At 34.5% G+C, this 19,454-nt stretch overlaps 1 protein-coding gene across 2 annotated transcripts in view; it reads left to right on the top strand.

Moving 5' to 3' along the window:
- The window catches only part of LOC127850334 (nucleolar pre-ribosomal-associated protein 1-like), a 59,526-nt gene extending 46,787 nt beyond the window's left edge, over positions 1-12,739 (top strand). For both annotated transcript variants that reach the window (XM_052383305.1, XM_052383306.1), the window contains exons 26-34: positions 993-1,056; positions 1,409-1,568; positions 4,089-4,185; positions 4,743-5,015; positions 5,407-5,513; positions 5,943-6,086; positions 6,704-6,813; positions 8,345-8,500; positions 10,698-12,739. In XM_052383305.1, the coding sequence (XP_052239265.1) occupies positions 993-1,056; positions 1,409-1,568; positions 4,089-4,185; positions 4,743-5,015; positions 5,407-5,513; positions 5,943-6,086; positions 6,704-6,813; positions 8,345-8,500; positions 10,698-11,715 (2,129 nt within the window). In that variant the 3' untranslated portion in view covers positions 11,716-12,739. The remainder of the gene's footprint in view (positions 1-992; positions 1,057-1,408; positions 1,569-4,088; positions 4,186-4,742; positions 5,016-5,406; positions 5,514-5,942; positions 6,087-6,703; positions 6,814-8,344; positions 8,501-10,697) is intronic.
- The last annotated feature ends 6,715 nt before the right edge of the window (positions 12,740-19,454 follow it).

Below are 19,454 nucleotides of genomic sequence, written 5' to 3' on the forward strand. Positions count from 1 at the left end.
TTTTACTGATATTCTTGTTTGTTTTTTTTTCACCTGCTTGATGCTATATTTCTTAGACATACCTTCATGCTTATAAGTTTGATTATTACTTTGGAGCAAAAGATGACAAATATAGATTATGAGGTCAACAGGTCAAATGTTAAAGTCGCTGGAATTGTGACAAGAAATGTAGATCATGTAGTTTCCACATGATATCTTGAAAACACTTGGACATACAGATTGGTATGATGAGCAGCTGAGATTAAAGGAAGAGGCCTATTAAACAGGTCAAAGGCCAAGGGAACATATTTGAACCTAAGATTATATAGATTAGTATGCTGCTTAGTAATGAAGGAAGGTTAACCCTTTGCATGCTGGGAAATTTGTCGTCTGCTAAAATGTCGTCTGCAGAATTTCTAAAATTAGCATTTTCTTCTATTTTTTTCAAAGAATACTATCAGAATAGCAAACAGTTTGGATCCTGATGAGACGCAACGTTCTGTGGCGTCTCATCTGGATCCAAACTGTTTGCAAAGGCCTTTAAAATTCGGTTCCTGCACTGAAAGGGTAAACAACTGTGACAGTCAATATTCAGATCAACAGGTCAAAGCTCAAGCTTGAGGCAATATTAGAACATCTCTGAAAAGTTACACATTGACAATGGACTGCATGATGGAAGGCATACACATTTTATTTAGATCTCATGTTCATTGGGAAACGAAATCTATTCATCATCTATTAATCATAGCCTTACTTCTCTGTTTAAACGAATTGTTTCATATTACAACATATGCAACATAGTTGTTGCAGAAACATTTTATTGTGCTTACATTCCCTTGATGTCTGTGGAATTTTATTTCCAAAACAATCCATTAATTAGGTTTCTATTTGTACACGCCTTAACTAAAGTATACTTGTATGAAACTATTGTAACTTATTATATCAACCTATATGTATAATAGACTTATGTAGTTAAACATTAGTGTACAAAGAAGTTTATTTCTCATTTACAGATCAGAAGCTTTTGAAATTAATGCAGTTCTATGAAAAGAATGATATTTCTTTGGCAATCTTCAAGTAAGTAATCATATCCAATATGAGCAAAAACATTATTTGTATATTAACCATGTTCAGTTTAGAAACTATCAAAATAATAAGGCATTATCTGATTCCAAATTAAATGTATAACGGTGTTTTGTATGCAGCAATATCCACTCATAAATACTAAAACATTGTTATGGAAAGCCATGTAGGATCTCATATTTAATGATGTGAAATTACATGCATATGAAGTTGAGGTATAGTTTGCCTTTTCATTTCTAACTAAGTGATGTTATTATATTGTTGGGTAACTTTACACAAAACATTGTTTAAACCATATCTGGAGAATGTGTACATTGTTTGAATCAGTTTTCCATATAACTTACAGACCATACGTCTGGGGAGAGAAAGCAATTGAACTACACGCCTTACGGAAAAATCTAGGACCGTCCTTAAAGCAGACAAACGTGTCTGAGGTTCTGGCTATGATTGACACAAAGCTTATCCAAATGTCCATCTTAAATTTCCCACTTCGAAGGAAACTGCAGGTATGTGTATTGTTATCCCTCGCCATAGGCGGAGGGATATTGTTTTGGCGTTGTCCGTCCTTCCGTCTTTTTTTCCGTCCGTCCGGCACTTTTGTGTCCGGAGCCATATCTTGAAAGTGCTTTGGCGGATTTCATTGAAACTTGGTATGAGTATATATATATGGATAAGAGGATTATGTATGCCAAATGGCATTGTACACAATCTGTTTATAACGGATTAATGGCCCTTTGTATCTTAAAAAAATGTGTTTTTTTGTCAGGAGCCATATCTTGGAAGTGCTTTGGCGGATTTCATTGAAACTTGATATGAATATATATATGGATAAGAGGATGATGCACGTCAAATGGCATTGTACACCATCTGTTAATAACGGAGTTATGGCCCTTTGTATCTTGAAAACAACCTTTTTAATATAAGCTTAGAGCTTTATGTCCATTAGAGCTGCAACGATTCACCAAAAGCTCGATTCGATTTCGATTTCAGACAGTCCGATACCGATTGTTTCAATTCAATTAATCTTTCAACCTAGTTTTATCATATATTTACTCTTCTGCCTCAAAATAAACATTTCTGTTCAAATGTGTTGCATAACTAGATATCTTGGGCATGTGTGTGTTTGTTAGATATAGTTTGGTTGGTTCAACAGTGTTTTAAAAACTGTTGAAAGTGGGTTAAATTAACATTTATAAGAAATATTTAGCAAGAAACTGCCAATTTATTGACAAACTATGTCAATATTTCAATAAAACACATAAAGAATAGCAAATTATGAACTCAATATTAATATCAATAAACTTCTGACTAGAAGATTGTGTTGACTACACAATAATATAATAAATAAATAAATAATAATAAGGCTGGTGACTTGAGTAGTTGAACTGGTGCTACCTCCTGCCAAATCAACGTTATGTTTGCGTTCGACATGTTGCATTTGATTAGTGGTTGAACCGCACTTAGGGTACGCCACGTCCGTGAAGCACAGTTTACACATAGCTTTATTGGGAGGACTACCATCCCGAAACCCAAAATACTGTCACACTTTTGATTTAAGCTTCTTAGGCGCATCTGATAATTTCAATTTGTAGGCCACAACTTGTTCAGCCATTTTGACCCTTTTTCCGAAAGTAGACCGTAACGCGCTTATTGATTGGATGACTTAAGTAATAAGTAATCAATCACGCGCGTCGTAATTACAGGTAAAGATAAAACCAACACCTTCCCATATCAAATAGTCGGAGTACAGCACGCTTTACCTTTCTATGCCTATATGTTAAAGAATCGAATCGAATTTGGTAGGGTTGGTATCGTAATCGAATCAACGCAGTTAAAACCGATTTTTGATGCATCGGATCGAATTGTTGCAGCTCTAATGTCCATTAACACATGAGCCAGAGCCATAAAACTTGCCATAGTTGTTCTCAATCATCTGGGGGTGCTTCACACTAAACACCCATAATCCTTGGGGCTAAGGTCAAGCTCACACATTGAGGTCAAAGGTCACAAATTTTATGAATTATTCATTATTTAGTCATTCATTATTTAGTCATTCCTTTACTATGCGTTATCTATCCGAGTGTCAAATATAACACTTTTGTGTCCAGAAGTATATTGGCGGGGGATATCAATTCAACAAATTTGCTTGTTTAATGCTGTTACATAAGTTCTGGGCTGGTACGGGTTTACACAGCTTCAAAAGTGAAACATGCATGAATGTGTGCATGAAATTGTTTGATTATTTCGTTAAGTTTGAATGTCTGACTGCTTATTTTTTTCCATTTTAAGGTAGTCCGGGCGCAATGTGTAGTTTCATATTAGCCTTTGCAAAATGCAGAGGCTAATCTGGGAGGACCCTTTATTCATATACATTAAGCTTACTTTTCCCAGAGACTGGTTCATGGTTAAGTCTTGAACTGGCAATTTATTTAACTACCCGGTATTACATGTATCAGTGAATTATACTATTGCAATCAAAACTGATTATGCCCACCTCGAAAGAAGAGAAGAAATTGGTTGCTTTGCAATATGAAAATTGCTTCAACACAATATATAGCAAATTGTAAAAATAAAAAAAATGTGGTGCATAGTCTTAACAAAGGGTGATCCAAAAGCAAAATATCAAAGGTTGTGGTTTTATTGGGTTACTTTTCAGCAAGTTTGAGGCCATTCATGTTGTACAAACATCTCCACATGCGTGTCTCCTTGTATACTCTTAATTCCAACAGTGTTTATCCATATGCTTATTCCATGCGCAAGGCATATCTAAATCATTGTTTATACATATGCTTATTCCAGGGCTTAGTATAATGTACATCACTGTTAAGCCATATGGTTGTTTCTGCACCAAGGTACATTAACAACAGTGATTTATGCAGCATATTCCAGGGCTAAGAATGATCTGACTCTGCATTTATCTATATGCTTATTCCAGGGCCAAGAATAACCTACTTTGTGTTTATCCATATGTGTAATCCAGGGCCAAGCATTTTCTAACTCAGTGTTTATCAATATGCTTTTTTCAGGGCCAAGGTATATGCACTGCTGATCAACTGAAGACAGTTGAGAGTTGCTACGACCCCTGCTTCTTGCTACCCCTGTTCAGTCATTTTCTTGAACCAGGTACAGTTAAAATATTTTGCAGGAGGGAATTTAAATCTTATCGGCCCTCATTCATTTTTTCACATTTCCATTCATATTTGAAGAAAAATTAGGTCACCTTTGTGTGTTATTTCCTCACTAAAGTTTTTCAAGTTTGATTGAGTGCAAGCGCTAAGAGCATCTCGAGCTCGTCTTTTCAAACAGAGTATTTAGAAATTTAACGTACTATACAATTTTGTTAGAATAATTGTTACTTATTACAAACCTCAATGATAAATTGATGTCAGGAACTCATGTATTTCCTGTAACTTTTTTGTATGCACTTTATTTGATTGTTAATTTGATTTTACTTCGAGTTAAAATTTCAGTTGTATTTTAACTGTTTCTAAAGATCTTTGATGAAACAGGCCTTAACTCCAGCTTTCATAGATCAATAAGAGCCACTCTTTTGGAAAAGTGGCCTTAATGCATGTGAGAATGACACTTAATGCACATCAAACCCTGACCAGGCTCATATGTAGAATCTTTTCATGGAAGAATGCTGTAATACAGGTAATTGTTTGTTCTCATGTTTGCAGCTAGCATTGTTGACTGCCGAAAGTTCACCGAGACCGGTTGCCTAGGTTACGCAATGGCCGCCCTATCCAGCCACGACGAGGACATGAGGTGCGCCGCCATGCATGTCATTGACTGTTACCATGGACACCTGCTGGTTGCTAAGATACCAGAGAAAGAACAACTGGTCTACTTTGTGGATCTTCTGCAGAATAGTTTGCCCATTGCAAAGACTAAGCTAGCCTCCATTATCACGCAGTTTCTGGCTAGAGCTGCTGCCCTCATGTTGAGACCAGGTGATTTGAGCCGTTTCACACAATATCTTCTCCTTTGTTTGCCTTGTTTCATAAATGAATTGATTTTTTTCTCTATGAATGCCCAAAAATGCAGGTTCAAATGTTGGTTATTATATATGAATATATAACACCTGACATGTCATACCATAATTTGTTAACTGAGTTCAGTACATGTACTTTAAAATGAAATAAAATAGACATGTTCAATTAAAAGCGGTATGAAATGACACAATGTGAGCACATGTCAATTACCATAGAAAATCTCATTAGTTGATATTTACAGACAATCGCATGTCATACACATGTTAATACACAGCATTTGATTGGTTGATATTTCTAGCTGAGCACATGGCAATTACATAGACAGTATTTGATTGGTGTATATTTATAGATGAACACATGTACATGGTGATCAACTCCTTCCTGCTCCTAAAGCCCAGCTTAGACATCCAGAATGTTCCAGAATTCTTCAAACTCTTCAACAGTTCTGCTTTCCAGGTAAAAAAATCAAATAAGTTAACCACTCGTTGAGTTATACAGTGTGTACCACTACCGACAGGTATTTTTGTCCTAAGTCCCATTCTAATTTGCACCTTATCAATACGTGCAAACTTGACCTTACATGCTCATCAATTATTAAACTTTAACTAGCCCATTTAAATATGTTTGAGCACAAATCAAGTTCATAGATAAACATATATGAATATTGTTTTGCTTATATTCTTCCTTTTGCGTTTCGAACACCTTTACCCTTTTATGCAGGTGATTAAAAATATTTTTAGCTCACCTAAGAACAACATGATCATCTTTTATCTGTTGTTGCTTGTGTCTTAGGTCTTTAAATTTTGCCATGTTTACACTCTAGAGGCAACACTTATTGCCCAACCTTCATGAACATTGGTCTGAACATAATATAATTGATTAAAGCACAAGGAGGAGCAAGGTTGGATCCTGTCCCTGTTGGTGGATGGTTTACGAGAGACAGCTGATTACCGCATCTTCCAGAAGCGATTCACATTCAAGCTTGTACAGGGTTTCTATGACTCCAGTACTGCCGACTACCAGCAACAGGTATGAAGTCGTCATCATCATCATTGCATTCATTACTTTCATCAATTACATCACCATAATAAGCAGAAGTAGCATCAGCTCTAGACAAAAGGAGCAACATTATTGGAATCAGCATCATAATAATAATCATCATCATCACCATGGCATCATCATGACCGCTGCCATCATTATTATCAATGTTTTGACACTCATCATAACCATTAGCATGGTCATCATCACCACTGCCATCATCATTCTTGTGGTAATCAAGAAAGAAATAGTGACTTTTGAGAATTCAAACTGACAAATCTAGGGAAACACAATTTACTACAAACATCATTATTGTGACCCCTCAATGTGATTAATATAACTCTTAAATGAATGAAAAAAAATGTATGATTTTGCTGTTTCTTTGTCTTTCAAGGCCTGAAATAACTTGTTATAGCTTATTAAGCTTCCTTGCACAGGGGATTACATTCATTATATGCATTTGTTGGTTGTTGTTGTTGTTTTTTTTTTTTTTTTTTTTTTTTTTTTTAAATATGCCAGAAACTCTGACAAGCATGCCAAATACAGTGCTGTGTCCTACAACAGCCTGCTGGCTTGTATCTAGTAAAATCGTGACATGTTTATTCCAGCTGCAAGTTCTTCAGTTGTTGATGGCTGCATGTAAGGAGCGCAGTGTGGTCATTGATCTTCTACAAACACATGGCTTCCTAGTGTGGCTTGCTGGGGCTATAAATAGACTGTAAGGCATTGTGATCAACACTTTCAGTAACTTTAGTTCATAATTATGCCCCCCTTCGAAGAAGAGGGGGTATATTGTTTTGCACATGTCGGTCAGTCCGTCCACCAGATGATTTCTGGATGATAACTCAAGAAGGCCTAGGATCATGAAACTTCATAGGTACATTGATCATGGCTGGCAGATGACCCCTATAGATTTTCAGGTCACTAGGTCAAAGGTCAAGGTCACAGTGTCTCGAAATAGTAAAATGGTTTCCAGATGATAACTCAAGAATGCTTAGGCCCAGGATCATGAAACTTGTTAAGGAGTACTTTCATTTGTATCAATGTTTATTGACTGATAAAGAATTACCTGGATTTCTGATGAGTAGGAATGCAATTTGTTGATTAATTTTTTAGCAACATATCTAAATCATAATAGTTTGGAAAGGGCTTTAAATTCATTTAGCTTTGATCAATTAAATGTACTTCATGGCATGGAAAAACGATTCAAAACCTCAAGTTATGTAGTGATATTCATAATGTGTTGATATTCAAGTCTTCAAATAAGGGAATGTTTTACTAGTCATATATGTTCTGGGTTAGGATTAGGTTTCCTCTCAATAACAAACACATTTGCAAATGTTCAACAAAACTGATTTGTTTAATAGTTATTTGCTATTTTTATGCTCCCCTAAAATTCATTTTGGGGGGAGCATATAGTCGCCGCTTCGTCTGTCCGTCCGTGCACAACTTTTGTCCGGGCTATTTCTCAGCAACTAATGACCGGAATTCAATGAAACTTTATGGGAAGCTTAACTACCAAGAGGAGATGTGCATATTATCAGCGGGTTCTGGTCGGATGATTGTTTACAGAGTTATGGCCCTTTGAAATTTTCTATTAACTGTACATATAGTGCAATTCTTGTCCGGGCTATTTCTCAGCAACTGATGACCGGAATTCAATGAAACTTTATGGGAAGCTTCACTACCAAGAGGAGATTTGCATATTATCAGCGGGTTCTGGTCGGATGATTTTTCACAGAGTTATGGCCCTTTGAAATTTTCCATTAACTGTACATAAAGTGCAATTCTTGTCCGGGCTATTTCTCAGCAACTAATGACCGGAATTCAATGAAACTTTATGGGAAGCTTCACTACCAAAAGGAAATGTGCATATTATCAGCCGGTTCTGGTCGGATGATTTTTCACAGAGTTAAGGCCCTTTGAAATTTTCTATAAACAAATTATTTTCCCCCCAACTACTGTGCCCTTAAGACGTTTCCTTTTTTCTGAATATATAGTGTAATATTGTGACAAAAAAAACCTTTGTGGAGCATCACCAGTCTCCGATGGTTTCTTGTAGTATCCTGTTGCAGGCATGTGTTTTAGTTAGCTGGCAGCTTAATTTGTATATCAAAAGTGTGTTTAAAGCCGTATGATATGTATTTGCCAAAAGTTCGTATACATATGCTTTGCGACTACCAAAAATATTCCCATCTGAATGACCGAAATTGGTTTATCTCTGGTAGATTTCCATAATTGTTATTCAGGAACCCTGAAAAGATACAGCTTGTTACCATGGTGATCAAACTGGTTGGTACCCTGTGGACAACGCTGACTGGACCTCCAGAGAACCAGCAACCAGTCTCTGCAGTGATTTCCACCCAGGTGTGGGTGTGTCTGGAAACACTTCTACGAGCCATACGGTAAGGAAAATGTTTGTTTTATTTTTATGCCCCCCTTCGAAGAAGAGGGTGTATATTGCTTTGCACATGTCGGTCTGTCGGTCGGTCCGTCCACCAGGTGGTTTCCGGATGATAACTCAAGAACGCTTGGGGCTAGGATCATGAAACTTCATAGGTACATTGATCATAACTCGAAGATGACCCCTATTGATTTTGAGGTCACTAGGTCAAAGGTCAAGGTCATGGTGACCCATAATAGTAAAATGGTTTCCGGATGATAACTCAAGAACGCTTAGGCCTAGGATCATGATACTTGATAGGTAGATTGATCATGACTCGCAGATGACGCCTATTGATTTTCAGGTCACTAGGTCAAAGGTCAAGGTCACAGTGACCCAAAATAGTAAAATGGTTTCCGGATGATAACTCAAGAACGCTTATGCCTAGGATCATGAAACTTCATAGGTAGATTTATAATGGCTGGCAGATGACCCCTATTGATTTTCAGGTCACTAGGTCAAAGGTCAAGGTCACGGTGACCCGAAATAGTAAAATGGTTTCCGGATTATAACTCAAGAACGCTTATGCCTAGGATCATGAAACTTCATAGGTACATTGATCATGACTCGCAGATGACCCCTATTGATTTTCAGGTCACTAGGTCAAAGTTCAAGGTCAGGATGACCCGAAATAGTAAAATGGTTTCCGGATGATAACTCAAGAATGCTTATGCCTTAGATCATGAAACTTCATTGGTACATTGATCATGACTCGCAGATGACCCCTATCGATTTTGAGGTCACTAGTAGGTCAAAGGTCATGTTCACGGTGACCCGAAATAGTAAAATGGTTTCCGGATGATAACTGAAGAACGCTTATTCCTAGGATCATGAAACTCGATAGGTAGATTGATCATGACTCGCAGATGACCCCTATTGATTTTCAGGTCACTAGCTCAAAGGTCAAGGTTACGGTGACCCGAAATAGTAAAATGGTTTCCGGATGATAACTCAAGAACGCTTATGGCTAGGATCATGAAACTTCATAGGTACATTGATCATGACTGGCAGATGACCCCTATTGATTTTCAGGTCACTAGGTCAAAGGTCAAGGTCAAAAACATATTCACACAATGGCTGTCACTACAACGGAGAGCCCATATGGGGGGCATGCATGTTTTACAAACAGCCCTTGTTTAAATAATGCTTATTGTAGAAACACCTGGATTAATGCATGAGCAGTAGTCATCCTTGATCAATCTGAGTTGTTCCTACAATAGATTGGATTTACGATAAGAAGAGACTTTCTCTCAAAGAGAAATTCAATAAAAGAGGAAATTGTTCTCAGTGTATGCAGACACTTTAATGACATGCATTTAGCCTAGTTTTCAAATGACTTGTCTCAAGTGCATTGTTATATACAAGAACATTTTATATCCATGTCGTCTAGTACGACTGTTTTACATTTCTACTTGGTCTCAATCTCACAACTTTAATTGTTATTCTCATCACATGAGATGTCAACATTATAGCCATTTAAAAGACAATATTATATCTGTAACAGTATAGCGTGTATTAAGCTAAGTCATCAACTTACAAAAGACGAATAATATAAGATAATAAGTTAAAGCCACACACCTTGCCTCTGACTTTGAAATGAAATACATGGTAATCAATACATAAAGATGCAATTTGAAAGTGTGCAAAATTGTCATTATATCTATAGCCTAGTTAGCAAGTTATTTATTATTTTTCAAACAGTACCGCTTTTAAAACCGAAAGTAGGACTTCTAGACGTAAACATCCATTCATTTCGACAAATGCCATTATTTTTAAGTTTTAAAGCCCAAAAAAAGATGGATTTCTACCTTGTAACCACCAGATATATTCTAATTTGCATCAACAAATTAAATCTATAGCCTAGTTAGCAAGTTATTTATTATTTTTCAAACGGCACCGCTTTTAAAACCGAAGGTAGGATTTCTAGACGTATACGTCCATTTCGACAAACGCACTTATTTTTTTGTTTTAAAGCACAAAAAAGACGGTTTATATCTTGTTACCACCAGATATAATTATTCTAATTGGCATAGATCAAATATGTTTCTTATTTACACTTAAATTTACTATGCCAAATAAGGTGTGTGGCTTTAAACATGTGAGATGCCCTGCTAAATGAGGGCTAAGCATTAATGTTCCATATTTTGTTTTGTTTCCAGGGATGTAGGGATGTCTGAGAAACTCACCTTCACCAAGACATTTATGTCAGTTTGTAGTCATCTGACTGATTCCAAAGGTCACCTGACTAGTTCTTTCCATGATGCAACTGAACATAACATTGACCAATCCCAGTGCAATACAGGTCATGTGACTGAACATTCCCATAATTCAAATAAGGTCAACAGTGACCAATCTCATAATGCCACAGGTCATGTGACCCAGACTGTATCCAGTTCTGATATGATGCTTTTGCTTTTGTACTGCCAGAATGAGTGGACACAGTTGAATATTTCCACATCTGGGTTGCAGAAGATCTTTAAAATTTTAGATCTGGACCACATTGTGTCTAGAAAAGTGGCAGATGATGGAAAAATGAGGTTGCCCCCTGCAGTAGAGAGGAAAACAGATGAAAAGCTTGCAACTAGTGTGGAGGTAGATTCTGGGACTACACATGATATAAATGATAATGGTGACGAGCAAAACATGGAAGAAGGAATCTCTAAAAAGTCAGCAAGAACAATTCTTGAGCCTTTGTTAAAAATTGCAGTTTTTTGGCTGGAACGAACTCGGGCAGATAAGTCAGGGCAGAATGCAAATGAATTCAGCAGTTATGCTGAATGTTTGGTTGATATCATTGTAGTTAAATGGATGCTGAATTCTTTCATTGAGAATCAAGAGCTTCATGTAAGTATTGTTTCAAAGGCTCTTGATTGCATTGAGAAAACCTTTAGCAATGAAATTATAGCCTCGGTCCTTGCATTACAAAACAAAGAAGCAACTAGCATCGTAGAGGACATGTTGACGATGTATGCACAACTGCAGAGGCCGGCACAGGAATTTATTGATTCGATGAAAAATCATGATGAAACAAAAGCTAGACGAATGGGTATATTGGCCTTGAATAAAGTTTTAAGGAAGATTTATTCTGCAAATATGGTAAAGAGGTTAATTAACATGGCGGAGGTTGTGTCTGATGAAATGCAGAGCGTTGATATAAGGAGAGCTTTCTTACAGTAGTTTTAGCTCACATGAGCTTTCATAATGACCTTTTTCCGTTGTTTTTCATGATTGTATGTCATAAACATCTTCTTACCACCTAGAGGCATCATTTAGGTCTAAACTTAATGAACCTTGGTTGGAAAGTTTGTCCCTATGATATATTTGCCTGGTTTTTAAATGATTCTTTTCAATTTAAAAACATGAACGCCAGACAACATGGCGCAATTTTTATTATAGTTTTATATATACCTTTAGTGAAACCTTGTGAACAATGTGTTTGTTACATCTTTTGCTGAAACATCATGTTCCTTGCTCAGTCTGTTCTAAAAATATCTTGCCCTAGTTTGAAAATGCTTCCAATCAAATCATCACCACCAGAAGGGTAGGCAGTTGTGATGTATTGACACAGGTTGAGAAATATTTTGAAAAACGAGGCAGCAAGAGTATGAGGCATTTTTCCTGATATGAAACAGTAAAACACTTTTTTCTCAAAACAGTTAAGTTCATTGCGTCTCCAGTAAGTGCCTTCTTAGTATTCACTGCTTGCATGTTAATAATGTTGTATGTACTGCGCAATTTTAATTTTCTTTAAGCGAAATTTAGTTAATGATTATATTTTGCAGTCAGACCATTTATTTAGTGTTTTGTAGAAGTTATTGAAGATTAAAATAAAAACTTCTTTGTTATTTGTTTAACATCTATTACTGTAATTGACAATATTGCTTTTAACATAAATGAGAAAACATAATCTTAAAATGCACTAATGTACTGGAAAAATATCATTTAAAAGCGATATTTGGCTTCCATGATATCTGAACTGGTGAATACACATTTAGCTTCTGGTTGACATATTTTTTAAAAAGTTAGCTTGATCTTCTACAAAATAACTAATAAACAAAACTTTTGATGAAAAAGTTATATAATACTGTCATAATTCTTATTGTTATACTTCTAGACTCACGTGAGCTATCTCAATATTGGGATGGCAAGTCTGGTGTTGTCTAAGTCGTTAACTTGAAAATTAAATAAAGTTGAAATTTCATTTCACATGTAAAATCTGTATTTTCAGCTCTACTGTCAATGTCACACTTAAGAGGTTGAAGGTCATATTTGGGCGTTATACAGCTTATGCAAAATGTAACTTCATTATTTATCTGATATGTTTGTAATAACTTACCACACGTTAAAAAACTGTCCTCCTTGCTCATAGACCTATGTATCACTCAGAGGGAAAAGGTTAAATTTGGGCAAATTTCAGCTCTGAGCAGACCTTAACTTTATCATTCATCAGCCAAATCAGAAAAACTAACTTTTTCCAAATGTTCACCATTGGGTACCAATGTTTATCTTGGGCTCCTTAACTCAAAGATCTTACTAATGTACTTTAAGACTCACACGAGCTCTCTCAATAATGGGACGGCAATTTTGGTGTTGCCTTAACCTTCAAAGTTGTGATATTTCTTTGCATTTTCATTAAGTCTTATAGGATTATTTAGAAAACGATTTATGTTTGATTATTTAAGTAACTGTAGTTACAAAGATTTTACTAGAACTGAACAACGCGAAAATTAAATTTTCATCTGGTTTGTTTCATGCATACAATTATTGTTTAAATTAAATACATACTTTCAACACTTACTATTTATCATAAGGGGACTGTGCAAGCGAAGTTATATAACTCTGACTGGCATTTTGACAGAATTATTGCCCCTTTTATACTTAGATAATTAAACATTTGGTAACGTTTTGTGTTTTTGGTCCATTTTACTCATAAAGTATTATAGCTATTGCTTTCAGACTTGGAAAACTCGCGTAATATCGTAATGGGACTGTACAGGGCAAGGTGAATAACTCTGTGTGGCTTTTAAACGAAATTATGGCCCTTTTTTGTCTTAGTAACTTTGAATATTGTATTAAATTTTGTGTTTAGATCCACTTTACTTCTAAAGTATCAAAGCTATTGCTTAAAACTTCAAATACGTTCTTAATATCATGAGGGAACTGTACCTGGCAAGTTGAATTTGACCTTTGAATGACCTTGAAAGTGAAAGTGATTTTCAATGTCAATTACAATTTTGTTGCTTAAATTGCCATAACTTCTTTAGTTATAATCAGATTTGATTCATACCTTGACAAAACAACAGTTACCTGATATACCATAATAGACTCCACCCAAACCATGTTGAAAACAAAACACAATTATTTATTTATTTTATTTTTGAAGGACCGTCCAACCATCCCACCCAAGCTTTTCTATCAAACTTTTGAAATAAAATCTTATTATTTTGTTTTATGTCTATATAAATGTTCAATAGATTGTGGAAAATATACCTGAACTCACAATCGTCTATAAAGTACAACTTTTTTTAAACATAAGCGAACAATATGTTTCAATTATGGTCCTTTTCCACTAAGAATTTGACTGTATTACCTTGACCTTATTGAATATGAACAATGGCTTATGTCATACTGTCAAGCACTCGAATAGTCGAGCTCTTGTTTCTGGTCATATCAACGTCGTGTCATATTACTAAGGCGCTATCACCATCAGCGTTTTATCAAATACAAATATTCGGCAAGCCTCGCCGTTATTTTATTCTAAGCCGCACATTATATATAGCAAAACGATGATAAAGTAACTAGATATTCTCTATACACTAGGACAGTTTTCTAACACAACACTTTTCAAACTTGAATATCTCAGTTATAAGTAAAGATCTTGACTTAAAATTATACATGTGATAATGTGACTACATTATGTGCATGCCAACGATAAAGTTATGCATCCGTGGCAATCGGACGTTTTAGCACGAGGGTTAGGTATAGTTTCATCTTGTTGCAAGAGAAAATGGTGAAACACGATTTAATGCTAATTTAAATATTAATGCATCATTTAAGGTGTGTTTTTACACCAGGGAAACATAAAATTGATTCCATCATGAACTCTGTTGGTGAAACGAAATGTCCCCTACTGCGCTTTCAAGCCTCACAGCAGGTATTTTAGAGAAAATTGGTACCTCGTCTAAAGATAGTCGACAGGAAAGAAACTCGAACCTGATCCTAATGTAATGTAGGTAAAGCCACACACCAAAAATAAGATCAGTATTTCAAAGAATTTCATTAAAAATCCGGAAAACGGTTATTTCAAATAAAAGTGCCAGAAAAGGCCCTTAACTTCGTAAAAATGAAAGGACCGGATCAAAACCCTAACTTAATCTGTAAATCATGCAGGTAGACTCACATACCAAAATAACAAGTAAATTACTTCAAGCTTTAAGGCAAACTCCTCAAAAGGATTCCGGACGGACGGACTTATACACGGTCAGTTCGACTTCTATATACTACCCTACCGGAGTCATAGAAACATCGCTGGTATAAATATTCAGGAACACAACCGCTCAATCGCCATGTTGCGGGCAGGCCAGACCTTTTCCGCAAACACTGGATTTTTGCTAAGAAGAGACTTTCTGTAAACGAAAATAATACCATAAAAGCGGAAAGTGTCGTCCCTGACAGGCCAATACGGGACGACACTTTACGAACATGCAATAAACCCCCTTTTCATAGAGCACGACCCATTTATAATTTTAAATTTAAATTTTGTGTTTGACATGCAAACATAATCTATTACAAAGTTTACAGGTTTTATTTATTTATTTTTTTATTCAATTTCATACATACAATGTTAACATGTATATGTTCATACAACATAGTGATTGTACAAAGCAATATAGTTCAGACATGTTATACAAGATATGCTAATATATATATATAATTTTTTTTAGAGAGAAAAGAAAAGAACAACAGAGGAATAGTTATGGAAAATGATGAGTTGTATAAAGTTGGAAGAAAAACATTCTGGACTTGTGTGTTTTGTTGTATATTCACAATGATCTTATCTGATTGAAAATAAGAATAAAAAAAAAATAAATAAACAAAACTATTTTAGAGAGATAAACTCAGAGTGAAATGTATATAAGTGGACAAAACATTATGAGAATTTAATCCGATTCCATTTTTGTTCAAAGATTTGTAATGTGGACAAAACATTATGAGAATTTAATCCGATTCCATTTTTGTTCAAAGATTTGTAATGTGTCATTACTGAGGGCTATTTCTTTCTCAATCTCGATTTTTAGTTTAAGACTATGGACAAAACAATTAAAATTTGGTACTTGTTTTTTGTACTTCATGTTTAAGATAAAATATTTCATCAATATAACCATAAAATTCACAATATTATTACAGTCTATTGATTTCAATGAGTTAATTCCGAAACTTACATTTAAGAAAGATAGTTAAACGTTTAGTTGATGTTGTTCAAGAAAAGATATTAATTGATTCCAAATAGGCTGGATGTGTTTGCACTCCCAAAAAAGATGTTCTATAGTTTCAATGTTTTCACTGCAGAAATCACACAGATTTGAGTTAGATAATTTACATTTAAAGAGATATTTATTTGTAGCTATAATTCTATGGATGTATTTATATTGAAAGTTTCGCAGTGTGCTTTCAATAGTTGCTTTATATGGCATGGTAAATATGTGTTTCCAATTTAGTTCATTTTCTCCAAAAAGGACTTGCCATTTATTTCGGATTTTGGAGTTTTCTGTAGGGTTTTTAATTTGTAGTGTGTAAAATATTTTATTTGTTTTGTTTTTTCTTCCAAGTATGTTTTCTACAAAAGTTGTTTGAGTACATGGTGTATTATTTGTATTAGTTTCAGATTTAATATGTGTTTGTATGCTTTTGATTAGTGTGTAGTACTTCAGAAAAGGTATTCCGTATATGTAGCATATATTATCAAAAGAGTAGAAATCCTTAATTCTGTAGTCATATAATTGGTCGACATATTTAATGCTTCGTTCAAACCAGTCTTTATAGAAAAACGTCTTATTGTTTGAAGTTATGTCTTTATTGTTCCATAAAATTGTTTTACTGCTGGTTTGGGTCTCTAAGTTATGAGTGACCTCACTCCACGCTGATAGAACATCAGACAGAAATATGTTTTCGTTTGCAATTTCATGTAAGATAGTATTGCTGATGTTACATTCAAAGAGTAAGGAGTCACCATATTTTTTTAGGATTTTCTGGTAGAATAATTTCTATTTACTCGTATTGGTATTATCTAGGTATCGTTCAACCCAGCTGCATTTGATTGCATTCATGAATGAGTCAATGTTCGTTAATTGGATACCTCCATTTTCTACAGATTGAATTAACTGAGTTCTTTTTATTTTATCAGGCTTACCGTCCCATATGAAATTAAATATTGCTGATTTTATATCGTTAATAACATCATTTGGTGGATTTGGGAGAACTGTTAATACATATATTAATTTAGGAAGTGCAAACGTTTTCAATACTGTGTTTTTTCCGATAAGTGTAAGTTTACGATGATGCCATGATTTTAAGCAGTTTTTAACATTCTGTAATTTAGGTAGTATGTTTTTAAGAACTGTATCCTTTTCATTATTTGTGAATGTAATTCCTAACGTTGTGGCTTCATCGGATGTCCAATTAAATTTCTTTTCTTTTTTATATTGAACATTACTTTGTTTTAATTTACCTACTCGTAGCACAGTACATTTACTTTTGTTTAGTTTAAGACCCGATGTCATTCCGTAAAGGGTTAGCGATTCTATTAGGTTATGGAAAGAATCGTAATTGTTATTTAAAAAATAAGTTGCATCGTCAGCAAATAGGGATTGTTTGATTTCTTCGTCAGGTTCTAGTGATATGCCTTTTATGTGTTTATTTGATTGGATGTGATGTGATAGATACTCGATGCAGATAATAAAAAGCGATGATGAGAGTGGACATCCTTGTCGAACCCCTCGTTCGATGTTAAAACTTTTTGAAAAGAAGCCATTGTTGATGATTATACTGTGAATATCGGTATAGAATAGTTTTACCCATTGAATCAGACTTTCACCAAAGTTCATATTTTCTAAGCAAGAGAACATAAATGAATGATCAAGCGAATCGAATGCCTTTTCAAAGTCTGCAAAGAATATTAGACCAGGATTATTTGAATTGTTGAAATAGTTTATGCATTCTTGGATAAGACGAACGTTTTCACCAATGTAACGTCCTTTTATGAAACCAGATTGAGATTTTGAAATGATTGATGGTAATATTTTTTTTATTCTGTTTGCTATACTTTTGGTTGCAATTTTATAATCATTGTTTAGTAAACTAATCGGGCGCCAGTTTGATAAGGATTCTACGTTTTTTCCAGGTTTTGGAATAAGTGATATAATACCTTGTTTTTGGAGCGTAGTTAAGTTTTCGTTGTTAAATGAATAGTTAAGTGAATTAATTAAATGTGTTTTTATATCATTCCAGAATATTTTATAAAATTCGATTGTGATGCCATCAGATCCTGGGCTTTTGTTATTTTGCATTTCTTTTAGGGCTAATCCACATTCATATTTATTAAGCAATCCGTCGCACAATTCTTTTTCTTCCTGGTTTAAAGCGTGATGTGTATTTTTAAAAAGAGTGTTATTTTCAACATTTTTTCGTTTATAGAGGGTTTCGAAAAATAAACGTTGTTCTTCTAGTATTTGAGTTCTGTTTGTTATATCTTTGCCATTGACTACTAATTTGTGTACAGTTTTTTGTTCACTTCTACGTTTTTCAATGTTTGCGAAATATTTTGTATTCTTTTCATTGTGTTCAACATGCTGTGCGCGCGCTCTTAGTATTATTCCATTGAGATGTGTATGATAGATTCCATCTAATATTTGTTTTTTTAATGTTATTTCATTTTTGATGTCGGTGGTGTCATTTGTGTTTGTTTGTTGCAATTGTTTTGCAAGTGTTTCAATGGTTTTGATGGTTTCAGTTTCAAGTTTGCGTGTTTCTTTTTGTTTAAATGATGTGTATCTAATTGTTGTGTTACGTATATTTCCTTTAATTACTTCCCATAAGGTGTTTGGGTTTGCATCTTTATTATTTTGAACTGTATTTAATATTTCCTGTTTTATTTGTGTTTGATATTGTGTATCTAATAAGATGCTGTTGTTAATTTTAAAGTATCCTGGGCCTCTTTCAGGTTGTATATTGTGCAGTTTAAGTTCAACTAGAGAGTGGTCAGTCATAAATCCTGGTTTTATTTTACATGTGTCAATAATGTTGCAAAGAGATTCAGATATTAAAAAATAGTCTAATCTACAAAATATTGTTGGTTTTGTGTTTGAGTGCCAGGTGAATTTGCTCTCGTTTGGGTAAATTGTACGCCAGATATCTATCATATTGTAGTTTTCAATTATGTTATTTAAAATGTTTCTATTTTTAGTATGAGTATAAAGGTTTCCATTCTTTTTATCTATTAATGGGTTCAGGACAGTATTAAAATCACCACCGATTATAATATTTTTATCTTGGTTATTAATTATAAAGGATTGTAATGTTTCGTAAAATGTGGAATCGTCTATGTTAGGGCCGTAGACGTTGATTAATGTTATTTGTGTTTCGTGTATTTTGATATCTATACTTGCTTGTCTGCCAATTATTATTTCCTTAAAGTTATCGACTGTGACCCCTATATTATTTTTTATCAGAAAGGCAATGCCTTGTTTATTAGTATGTTCTCCACTGAGATAGATTTATCCGTCCCATTCATCTTTTAAGGTTTGTGCTAAAGTAGGTGTCAAATGACATTCTTGTAAAAGGCATATACTATATTTTTTTTCGTCTAACCATTTTAAGATTTTTATTCGTTTGTCTTTATTGTTTAATCCTTTAACATT

This window comes from Dreissena polymorpha, chromosome 11 (genome assembly GCF_020536995.1).
Source record: "Dreissena polymorpha isolate Duluth1 chromosome 11, UMN_Dpol_1.0, whole genome shotgun sequence".
Taxonomy (NCBI): Eukaryota; Metazoa; Mollusca; class Bivalvia; order Myida; family Dreissenidae; genus Dreissena; species Dreissena polymorpha.